General features: G+C 39.3%; 1 protein-coding gene across 1 annotated transcript in view; it reads right to left on the bottom strand.

Moving 5' to 3' along the window:
* The window catches only part of LOC124550625 (serine/arginine repetitive matrix protein 2-like), a 237,764-nt gene that overhangs the window by 52,985 nt on the left and 172,031 nt on the right, over positions 1–12,748 (bottom strand). The window contains exon 18 of the mRNA XM_047125347.1: positions 11,861–11,981. Within this exon, the coding sequence (XP_046981303.1) occupies positions 11,861–11,981 (121 nt within the window). The remainder of the gene's footprint in view (positions 1–11,860; positions 11,982–12,748) is intronic.

The following is a 12,748-nucleotide window of genomic DNA, read 5'->3' as shown; positions in this document are numbered from 1 at the left end:
ACTAACTACAGCTTCCCAGTATATTTATTCCTTAATGAAATTTGTCATTAAAAATATATCACTTTTTCAAACCAACAGCTCAATTCATGGAATCAATACTAGAAATAAGAATAATCTTCACAAGAATTTAAAGTCACTTAGTCTTGTACAAAAAGGTGTGCATTATTCAGGAACACACATTTTCAATAACTTGCCAGCAGCCATAAAAAGCTTAACAACCAATGAAATTCAGTTTAAGAGAAGCCTAAAGGATTTATTGGTGGCCAACTCCTTCTACTCCATTGATGAATTTCTTAGTAAAACCAACTGATTTGTATATAAGTACAACATAACTTCTGCACAATTTCAGTGCAGTAATGTGTTCACTGAAAATTTGTGTGTGTGTGTGTGTGTGTGTGTGTGTGTGTGTAAGTATAATCTAACTTCTGCACCATTTCAGTGCAGTAATGTGTTCATTGTAAATAAGTATTACAGTAGTTGTATTACATGTTTATTACCTTATAAATAAATAAAAAACGTTTTTTATTTTAAATTCAGTGCATTAGTATTTGTAAAATGACTCTTAGTGTTCATTAAAAATGACGATCATTCCACTTGGGACCTGTGGAATGGTACATTAGCTTATTTGTTTTAGTTGTAAATATTTGTCATGTATTGTTGTTTTTCTGACATGTTCCACATCCAGGAGGACCTCCTCACTACGGATCAATTGGAATGAAAGTAAATCTAATCTAATCTAATCTAATCTAATCTATACACAGCTGATATGAATTATGGCATCTCAGTTAGCAAAATCACCAATTTAAAAAAAAAAAAAAGATAGCAGAGCTTCAGCCATTCGATGAATTTTTCATAATTAATGTCATCCAAACAAAGAATAATAACATTTTTGACATTCTGAAGCTGTTTGTGGATTGTTTGTCAATAAGAGCAATAAATAATAGGTCAGTAAAGTTGGTTTAATTACTAGAACTACAGGGCATCATATATGATGAATGTGGCAGTTAATGTGCACTTTTTAGTGCAGTTTACATAATTATATGTAACATGTTTGCAACAAAGATATGTAGTGGATGGCAATATTATATATTTCACAAAATAACCTATCCACATTCTGCAATTGCATTCTGATGTAAATTCCAATGATGAGCTTCATTATATGTTAAACTCCAATTGTTTTTATTTTACAATATATATAAATACATACATAAATACAATATATATATATATATATATATATATATATATATATATATATATATATATATATATATATATCTAAAAAGAAAGATGATGAAACTTACCAAACAAAAGCGCTGGCAGGTCGATAGACACACAAACAAACACAAACATACACACAAAATTCTAGCTTTCGCAACCAATGGTTGCCTCGTCAGGAAAGAGGGAAGGAGAAGGAAAGACAAAAGGATATGGGTTTTAAGGGAGAGGGTAAGGTAAGTCTTTCCACTCCCGGGATTGGAATGACTCCTTACCCTCTCCCTTAAAACCCATATCCTTTTGTCTTTCCTTCTCCTTCCCTCTTTCCTGACGAGGCAACCATTGGTTGCGAAAGCTAGAATTTTGTGTGTATGTTTGTGTTTGTTTGTGTGTCTATCGACCTGCCAGCGCTTTTGTTTGGTAAGTTTCATCATCTTTCTTTTTAGATATATTTTTCCCACGTGGAATGTTTCCCTCTATTATATATATATATATATATATATATATATATATAAAAAAATCAATGTACATTTATGAAACAAATGTTAATATTTGACTCCTTAAAAACTGATAAAATATTGAATAAAAGTAATCACACTGAATAGCTTAATAATTTCATTTCTTTTATCTCATCTGTTCACTAAGTCATACAGTTGTATAGTAAAATTTCATATAGTTAAATACTGTATTATAAGCTTCTAATTGAAAATTGTTCAAAAATACTACTTTATGAGTTAATTTTCACAAAATTTACCCTGGTAGAGCCCACATCACACATTCATCTTAGGAACTGAGAGACTATAAGTACAGCATTGCAAGAAGAGGTACAAAACAACTATTAGTACTGGTAATAAATAATTGGACCAATAGCATGTATTTTGAGAAGGTATGAATATGTTGAAGCAATAAATGTGTTAGCATTCTTATTGAGTAAAACACATTGCTCATTAATTTCAGTAGCATAAATGTAATAAATAAATTCTCCTGGATAGAGAGATGGAGAGTGAGACAGATTGAGATATGTCAAATATTGTCAAATACGTTATATGTTGGAAGTATACATCATCCTGAGAACGTAAGTTATGGATATGACATATTGCAAATGCCAATCATAGTTGCACAAGGCTACTTAATTGGTTAAAGGAGGAACAGCACTTCATCTAGATGGGAAGAAATTACAATGTACAATACGCAGGATTCAAGCATGTACTCATTACTGTTCTTGCTTCATGTTAACATACGGTACCAACAAAGAAAATGAGCTAGGTGGAAAGATCTGAGAGTTTGGATGTGCAAATTGCAGGAGTAATTTCAAGTTGAGTTAATATTGTTTCCCCTTAAGAATTTCTTTACCATTGAGTAATTCTTGAATAGGAATAAGTAGATGGTTACAAACCTGTAAATGACCAAGATACAAGCATACAAATTATTGGAAGAAGTACATGCTACTTTCAGTAGAATGGCTTGTTTCACAACATGAATGTTGTAAAGTTATGACAGTAAGCTGACTGTGCCTTTGGAGCTTTTGCATTATGTTTAGTAGGGTACTAGCATGGTGAGTTGAATAACACGTGATTGTTTGAAATGAGAATGATGCCCAGAGTGCTAAGTAAAGGAGAAGGAGAAAAGCAGGCATGTTTATTAATCATACATTAAAAGAAAAAAGTGTTTCAGTGATATAAAATGTTTTTGTCTTCTGAAATTTTTATGGCTCCAATGAGTGACATGGCATGATGATTCAGTTCCTGTTCTGCAGCATCAATACCTTACAACATGGTGTGTAGGGCATATAATTAACTAACTCTGCTCAATAACCAGTAAATTCCCTTGTGGGGAAAAATATAACCAGTCTTTCAGTTACAGATCAAGTAGCAGAGGACAAAGCATTAAAAAAGCTGCATACTATGGTTACTTCCATTCTTTGATGGCATATGGAATTATTTTCTGGGGAAATCAACCTCTTGCAAAGAAAATATTCATTGCTCAGAAGCGTGTTGTAAGAGTGATGTCTGGTGTAGATCCTAGATGCAGCTGCAGAAGCCTATTCCGGAATCTGGGAATTCTTACAACTACTTCTCAATATATATACTCACTTATGTGTTTCATAAGTAAAAACACTGATTTATACAAATGTAACAGTGAATACCATCAGTATAACACAAGGAGGAAACATGATTTCCACACTGAAGGTAAAAATTTGAAGATTGTGCAGAAGGGTGTACAGTCCTCTGGTATAAAGATATTTAATGCTCTTCCTCCAGAAATCAAATGTGAAATTGCCAACAAATCTACATTTAAAGAGCTTCTGAGGCAATTTCTTTTAGCCATGTCATTTTACAGTTTGGAAGAGTTTATGAAACACAGTGAGAAACGGCCTTAAAATAAGATGTATTATCATATAAATTGAACATTAAGCTGAACATTCTTGTCACATATGTAACTCTTTTAGTGTTAACTGCTTATATTTAACAGTCTGGGTTATATGACCTTTTCAGGTTTAATTTACTTTGTTTTATACCTGTAATCTGTAGGTCTAAGGATTCTCATTCCATTATATTGTGTTATGGATCATTGTAGTGGTTAAGTAACTTTATATTCTTTACCTGTAAACATAGTGTACAAGTACTTGTCATTGACAATGTAAAAATTGACACACACTACATCCATGTGAAATTGTCACAGTTGGATCCATGGTGTAAGAAATAAATAAATAAATAAATAAATACAAAAAAGGAGCAACTTGAGTGGTGAAACTTCATATTCAGATTTACATTTAGACCAGAAAAACTTGTTCCATCATATCCAGCACAAGCAAAAATAGGAATTCTTCAAATACAAGAACATCTGATCTTTTAGAAACACTTGGTAATGCCCATCTACAAAAACGAGATAAGCAAACCACCTCTAATTACAGTCTCATATCACCCCTTCCAGTCATGAATATATATAGTAAGATTATCTTATACACAGAGGAAGTAACAAAACTTGTATGAGACAAATTACTGTCTACAAGGCTTTTCAGTTTAATTTAACATGAAGCATTTTAGAAAACTTCCAAAGATCAGCTAAAGCTTGGATGTCCCTGAATCAAATATCAGAAGAATTCCAGATCGTTCATGAGGTCATTTCTAAAAATAAAGAAAACAAAAGATAGAAAGAAATATTAGAGAAATTATCTATGATAACAGATGTTAACAATCAATGCTCTCATGCATTGCTTATTGCAGACAAAAGCATGAAAAGCATTAAGAAGTATATAGCTAAATAAAATGTCTTTATGACCAACAAGTTCCAATGATGAGGACAAAGTTGCTAGGGTGCAGGCAGCAATGCTAGACAAGGCTCTGCGTGCACCTGCAAAACAGGCAACAATGCATGTACATGGCACTTGAGAAAGAACCGTGGTCAGTCGGTATTTAGCCCTGACCCTTCTCGTTACCACTTTGATTGCACTGCCACCTCGCCCACCCATAACATTACAGGACTAGAGGTGCCAGCTCCTCTCACTGCAATTCAACTCTCCTGCACAATTGCTGGTGGCTTACATCTGGCCGCCAGGCAGTAGCATTCTCAGACATTGAAGACACCATCGTCAGCACACACAGCTGATGGACAGCACTGTCTTGACAAACTGAGTAGCAACTTACATGACATAATCTCAGAGTGGAGTGCACTCAGTTCATTCTGTTATGATTTGTTGATGCACTTATTTGACTCTACTATTGGAATCTTACTGTACTCAGCCTGGCATCATACTCAGACTATGTGTGGAGCTCCTAACCTGTATTTTCATCAATGTGATTTTGATATTATACACAAAAGATAGCAAGCACCGCTGATGATTGATGTGCGTTTTTTGATATAGTAACAATGTCAACAGGTGCATATTTAGGGGTAGAGCTTCAGAAATTACTGCAGCAGCAAGTGGAAAGCCAGAGGCATTTGGAAATGCAACAGCAGGAGCACATGGCCATGTTGGACAGAATGTTGACCAGCCCATTAGCACAACCTTTAACATTTGCCAGCTAACCTGCCGCCTTTTTCCACCTAAAATGCAGCTGTTGAAGACTGGGAGTCATACGAGAAAGATCTACAACAATATTTCATGACTTAAGGTAATGGATGCTGATACCATTAAAGCCCTCCGTCTGTCTTGGATATCTCCCCAAATGTACCAATTGTTATGGAATTTAGACACTCTTTGGGATCCTGCCTCACTGTCATTTGACAAAAGTGTTGTTTGTTGACATTACACTGTCATCAATTTACCTGTGTCTTTTATCGGTGCCAGGACAGACCCCATCAATCATATTGGTCTTGGGCTGTGGAATTATACGGTTTAAGGTGAAAGTGTCACTTCATTACTGCTCAATAAAGAAGTCCACCAATGAGCTCTGCAATATGAAGACCCCACCCTAGAAGATGTCCTTTATACTGCACAATCATTTGAGGTTTCCCGTCAGGCCATCGATTAGATTCCGGGGTGGACATGGCTGCTTTCAAATTAGACAGTGGTTGGCATTAACATTCCAGCATGGCTTCAAAGGCAGAAGTTGTGGCTTTACGGCACGCTCAGCTGCCACGTTCCACACATACTCGGCTATGACAGACAAACATCTACAAACCCCTTCCTTCTTGCCCCACTAGTTTCTTCAACACAGCTTGCTGACCTGCCCTCAACATTGGTCTTCTTTATGCCCCTGTAGGAAGATGGAACATATTGTGGCAGTATGCCACACTTGGTCAGCTCTGGCTGCAGTTTTGATCTCTCAAGCCATGGGCATTTTAAGTTGTCAGCCCTGCGTGTGACAATCTTATGCCTGTTTATAACAAACTGTTCATCAATATGTATATTAACAGGACACCCCTATGATTACAAGTGAATACAAGTGTGGCAGCATTGTTTCTTAATTCTATCACATAGCTGTGCCTCAGCTCCTCTCTTTTGTCCCCTACTTCACATTGTCTCATCGCTTACAACTGGCAGCAGATCTATAATCTTGGAAAGTTTATGGCAGAGATGACGTACAAGACAGTACAGCACTCATTGACATTCATTGTGGTGAGCAGCGCTATTACAGAAAATTTGTTTAGTTTGGATGCTTTTATGGCTTTTGGATTCATGATCGCTGACTCAGTTCACCTAGTTTCTGACTTTGTGCCCTATAAAGAACTAGATGAACTCTGCAAGAAATATTCAGCCCTTTTTTGCCTGGGTTAGGCAAAGCCACAGATTTATTGATGCCTATTACTCTTAAACACATGGCATAACATTGGTTTTTCACAGCAGGCTCTTTGTGATCAAGTCAAGGTAGAATTCCATAAGCTGGCAGCTATGGAGGTCATTGAACCCTTATGGTCTAGTCAATGTTCTATACCATTAGTGATTATCAAAAGCCAACTGGAAAGCTCTGACTTTGTGACAATTTCATGGTAACAATTAATACACAGTCTGAGGTCAACACCTACTGCATGCCACATTCAGAAGAACTCATTACAAAACTGTTGGGGGGGGGGGGGGGGGACAGTATTTTTCTAACCTCAGTATGTAGGAGGTGCATTTTCAGCTGCTGCTGGACAAAGAGCTGTGACATCTCCTTGTAGTGAACATACCATCTGTTCTCTGCAGGTACAACCAGTCAGTTTTTGGGGTCAAAAGTGCTTTGAACATTTCTCAGTGTTTTTATGGAGCAACTCATACAAAGTGTTTGTCATTGAAGCAACTATCTTGATGACATTGTCATCACGAAACCACCACCGAGGGTGATCTCCACAACCTTCAGTTTCTGTTTCATTGTGGGCTGTATGTCTCAAGTACTGTCTGGACAAGCTGTATTCCTTCCATCCTTCTATTGTGTACCTGGGGCATGTCATTACCCATCAGGGGATCCAGCTGACAAATGGTGCAGGTATTATGGCCCTTCCTTGTCCAGCTAACATGAAGGAGCTCCAGGTATTTTCAGATAAAGTTATGTAGTATCACAAAATCCTCCCATGCCATATCTCTAAATCAGATGCTCAAAAAAGTTGTCATTTGTTTGGACACCAGCTTGTGAACAAATGTTCAAGCGTATGAAAGACTGAAAGATATTCTTCAATCAGCCCCTTGTCTGGGCACCTATCAGCTAGGTCAACAGCATAGTGTGTTCCACTATCATAGACATAGGCTGGAAAAAGATGTTAGTGAGAGTGTGCTGTTTAGGTAATTAGCATTTAGAGAATTTCCACTGTTCACACTTCAGTTTTTGTTTGTGCAGGGATGATGTGAGCACAGGACATTGTCAAAGCAAGATGCTGTCCAGAGTCTGTAACTCCTCTGGAGATAGAGTTTATACTTTGATGTTGTGGCTTGGTGCTGTTTTAAAGACACAGAGCAAGCACCTCTACAAACAATTTAAACTCCAGCAGGAACAATTGATAGAAACTGGGGAGAAATGTCATTCTCTTACATGCTGTTGTGAGTTACACTTACAATATATTGTTCTGAATAATAAGAGATTTATTACATAATATTGTAAATGTTAAGTATGAGAATAAATACAGAAGAGTTCTTTAAAAGGGCAGTTAATTCATTTTGTAGTGAGTTGCTATAGCTGTGGACTCTCTTGCAGCCCTTGATCCTCTGCAACTGGAGACAAAATCTCACGGTGCAATTAGTCACACAACATAGCATGTCCACTGCATCAAGAAAACATGAAGTGCCAACCCTAAATTTTCAAGAAGATAAAAGTGCTCATGAGCAACATCAAGGTGACAGATTGTTAGTGGAGTTTCAACCCATAACCAGAGCCATAATGCTTCAATAAGGATGCATCTTAAAATGGCTTGGGGACCTTGCTGCCCTAATGAAATGCCAACAGTTTTAAACAGCCAATTGCTTTTGCCTCCAAGATGCTCAATGCAGCAAAGAAAAATCACTCTCAAATTGAGAAGGTTGCCCTCACTATTATTTTGTCATCAAGAAGTTTCATGGCTTTCTATGTGGTGTCAAGTTTCACCTTGTTATAGATGGAAAACCTTTAGTCTCTATCTTTAGTCTGTGGCACATGTGCTGGACAACATGGACCAGAAACTACAATGGTAGGCACTGTTCCTCAGTCATAATCACTACGAGTTTCACTTCTGCCCAGTGGCTCAGCAGTACAATGTCAACGCTCTCTCATACCTTCCTGTGGCCCCAGACCCTTGCTTTGATCAAGATGAGGTCCTTTGTTTCTACCTCAAGATTGAAGCTCAATGAACATCAAATGGGTTCCCTCTTATGAATGCAGAACATCTTGTACTATCATTCAAGACACAGATGAAGAAGTACATCAGAGACATCTCAGCAGAAGACGCATTCACACGATTTTGCAGTTCTTACATGTCCATGTCAATTGATGAGAAGAGCCTGGCTGAACTGCTGCACAAGTGCTAGCTGCACACAGTGCTACATCCCCCTCGGGTGCCTCCACTGCAGTAATATGTGCCAAAACCCTCATCTGGGCTCGTGCTTTTGGTCGTCGTGAGTGCCGGATGCTGGTGGTCGTCCAGGGCCAGCGAAGTCACAAAATCTTCACAGTGCAGATGGAGGACAGGCTGGTGGCTTGACATTGAAAGCAATTCAACCCACGGGCAGGGGAATGGCCTCCGGTGAGTCTGCACACATCTCCCAAGCCTTCCTCCCTCCAGCGACCTGTGTCCTCACCTACTCCTCTGTCCTCGGAAGCTCCTTCTCTGTTTTTGCTCCCACCTTCTGCACTGAGGCAATCTCACTTCCTTCCCCCTCCTCAACTGCTCTTTCCACCCCTATGCACAAATGCCAGGGTGCAGGTGTGGAAGAGCTTCAGCAGTCAAACGATGGTGCTGTACGGTTAGCCGGTGCTGCACTAGCCAGTTCCTGCTCCCATTCCTGAGGCCCTGGACATCTCCACAGATCTAGCTCCAGTGTTGGGGTACCCAGTGGCTGTTGTCACACCCGTGGGCATCCATCTGTATTGGAGCTGTCACCACCAGGGCCATTTTTGGCCCTACTCTCCTATGGCAGCCAAGGATGCCCATCAGTCATACTTCAGAAGGCATGGTTGTGAGTTTCCTGGGTGCCACTCTGTGTCTCAGACTGTCAGTGAGGGCTGTGGGGTTGCACTGTCTCACAGTCTCTCCACCAAGGTGAGAGTATTGTGGTAGCCATCTATTACCACTCTGATCACCATTACCATAGCAGGAGATGAGGCACTGAATAATTTTGTCATAATTCATCCACACCCTGACCTGCCAGCTCAGGTCAAGCTACCAGGCAGTGGCATGATTAAAATCAAAGGCAGCATCACATCATGATCAGCCTGCATAGCCATGGACTGCCCAACCTCAAGAAACTGACAAACAACCTACATGATGTAATCCCAGAGTGGAATGCTCTAACTCCCTCTCTGATATGATTTGTTCACATGCTCACCTGACTCCCCTCTCTGGACTCTTAGTATCTAATTGGACTTGTCTGCTTATTGTACTCTGACTTTGTATGGAACTTCTTAACTGTATTCTCATTTTGACATTATACACATATTTACACTGAAGTATTAAAGAAACTGGCATAGGCATGCATATTCAAATACAGAGAAATGTAAACAGGCAGTATGTGACACATTGGTCAGCAATGCCTATATAAGACAACAAGTGTATGGCATAGTTGTTAGATCAGTTACTGTTGTTACAATGGCAGGTTATCAAGATTTAAGTGAGTTTGAATCTTGTGCTATAGTCAGCATATGAGCGATGGGATATCATCTCCGAGGGAGCGATGAAGTGGGGATTTTATCGTATGACCATTTCACGAGTGTACCATAAATATCAGGAATCCAGTAAAACATCAAATCTCTGACATTGCTGTGGTAGATAAAGATCCTGCTAGAATGGGACCAATGATGACTGAAGAGAATCGTTCGACGTGACAGAAGTGAAACACTTCCGCAAACTGCTGCAGATTTCAATGCTGGCCCATCAACGAGTGCCAGCGTGCAAACCGTACAATGAAACATCATCAATATGGGTTTTCAGAGCTGAAGGCCCAGTTGTGTACACCAAGTGAGGTGGTGCAGTGGTTAGCACATTGGACTCACATTCAGGAGGACGACAGTTCAAATCCGCGTCTGGCCATCCCGATTTAGGTTTCCCGTGATTTCTCTAAATCACTTCAGGCAAATGCCGGGATGGTTCCTTTGAAAGGGCACAGCCGATTTCCTTCCCCATCCTTCCCTAATCCGAACTTGTGCTCCCTCTCTAATGACCTCATTGTCGACAGGACGTTAAACACTCACCTCCTCCTCCTCCTCCCACTCATGTTGGTGACTGCACAACACAAAGCTTTATGCCTTGCCTGGGAAGGTCGACACTGACATTGGACTGTTGATGACTGGAAACATGTTGCCTTGTCGGACAAGTCTCATTTCAAATTGGATCAAGCAGATGGATGTGCATGGGTGTGGAGACAATCTTATGAATATGTGGACCCAGCATGTCAGAAGGGAACTGTTCAAGCTGGTGGAGGCTCTGTAAAGTTGTGGGGTGTGTGCAGTTGGAGTGATATGGGACCCCTGATACATCTAGATATGATTGACAGGTGACACATACATAAACATCCTGTATCCAATCACGTCCATTGCACTTTCCAACAGACTTGGACAATTACAGCAGGACAGTACAACACCCCACACATCCAGAACTGCTACAGAGTGGCTCCAGGAACACTCTTCTGAGTTTAAACACTTGTGGTGGCCACCAAACTACCCGGACATGAACATTATTGAGCATATCTGGAGTCCCTTGCAACATGCTGTTCAGAAGAGATCTCCAACCCTTCATACTCTTACAGATTTATGGACAGCCCTGCAGGATTCTTGGCATCATTTCCTTCCAACACTACTTCAGACATTTGTCGAGTCCACGCCACATCGTGTTGCGGCACTTCTGTGTGTTCACGGGGGCCGTACACAATATTACACTGGTGTACCAGTTTCTTTTGCTCTAGTTACTTCAACTACCACTTGACTTACTAAATGTCAATCACAAATTATATAAATCCAAATTTAGTTGTAGTCTATTCCACATACTGCACACAGATAAATGTTTAAGGATTTGCTTCTCCTTTGTTAAGGTGTGCCTTCAGTTGTTCCACATCCCTGAAGGTCCTCCTTGATGTAACATAAGGAGTAAATCTCAGTAAAAAATAGGGCAACATGCTGGCCATTCACATCCTGATGTTAGCTGACAGTGGGCATAGTGATCAGTATTCAGAAATGAATGAACAGTGCTTCAGTATTAAATAACCTCTTTTGTAAAACAGTAATAGTCACTAGGGACAAATCTATTAGGGCTGCACTGTTTTAAGCAGATTAAACTTTTATTTGGGAAAATGGAGGCTGCAGTCTCCAGCTGGTCATCCCAATTTATTTTTCCCATAGATTCTCTAAACTGCTACATGCAAATTTGGCACCGTACTCTCCTTGCAGCTCTCTCCACAGGACATGATGGACTTTCATGAAGTGCTAAAGAATAAACTACTTGTTGGCTGCCAATATTTTGTATTTTTACCAGCACATGAATAATGATTCATTGAATCCTGATGAAACTCTTTCAGTTTAGCTTGTGACAGAGTGAACTGTACCTTCTCCTTGTCCTTGTCCTTTTCCTTCTTCTTTTTTGAGGTTGAGGCTGCAGAGTGGGACCGACCCTTGCCACCAGAAGTCTCATGGCACTCACACTCACACTCTTCTGGATCGACATAGCTGCAACATGACGGCAGTTTTACAAAAAAATTATGTGTTTGATTTTAGTGAAATGGCTTGGTAAAAACAAGTGTCACTATAACGACATGTAAGTGAGGGTACCTGAAAGCTCTCTCCTCTCCTAAATTAGTTTTCCAGTATAATTTAATAGGTATTGTTGCAATGTTGTGAGAGACATAGGAAACTTTACAGAACCATTCGGTTAACTGTTAATTTAAAATTCAGTTTTTGAAAACTAGTTTTTGATATAACTCACAACAATATCTAACCAACATTAAAAGACTTATGTTGACTCATATGATCATCATTTAGCACTGGTAATAAATTTTTGAACATTGTATCTCAGTTGCCATAGGTGTATTCATTTCATTAGTTTTTAGTGACAACTGGAGTTGTGAATCTGCCCCCTCTGTAGATGTCCAAGCATTCCAAGGGAAAGATTTAGGATTACCCATAATGTATTTTAATTATGATGTTTTTTTCTGACAATGTAAACCAGTTTTGATTGATCTGGTCAGTCCAAGTAATAATGTTTTCCACAGTTATAGACGACAAGGGAGGCCACAATGTTGGATCAGGTATTTACTTCAAACTGTGTACACCTTTAGTAGGCCACCAAAACAACATAATGTGCAAGTAGTAAGGTGTAGTACTCTGGCAACTCAGAGAAAATCTCAAGAGAAATTTTATGCGTCTATTGTGTAACAGATGAACTGTACAAAAGGACTGGTCGCTAGATGTCATTGTGGTCAAGTGAATAGCATTCG

This window comes from Schistocerca americana, chromosome 9 (assembly GCF_021461395.2).
Source record: "Schistocerca americana isolate TAMUIC-IGC-003095 chromosome 9, iqSchAmer2.1, whole genome shotgun sequence".
Lineage (NCBI taxonomy): Eukaryota > Metazoa > Arthropoda > Insecta > Orthoptera > Acrididae > Schistocerca > Schistocerca americana.
Note: the sequence above shows the minus strand (reverse complement) of the source record. Positions and strands in the feature narration are given on the sequence as shown.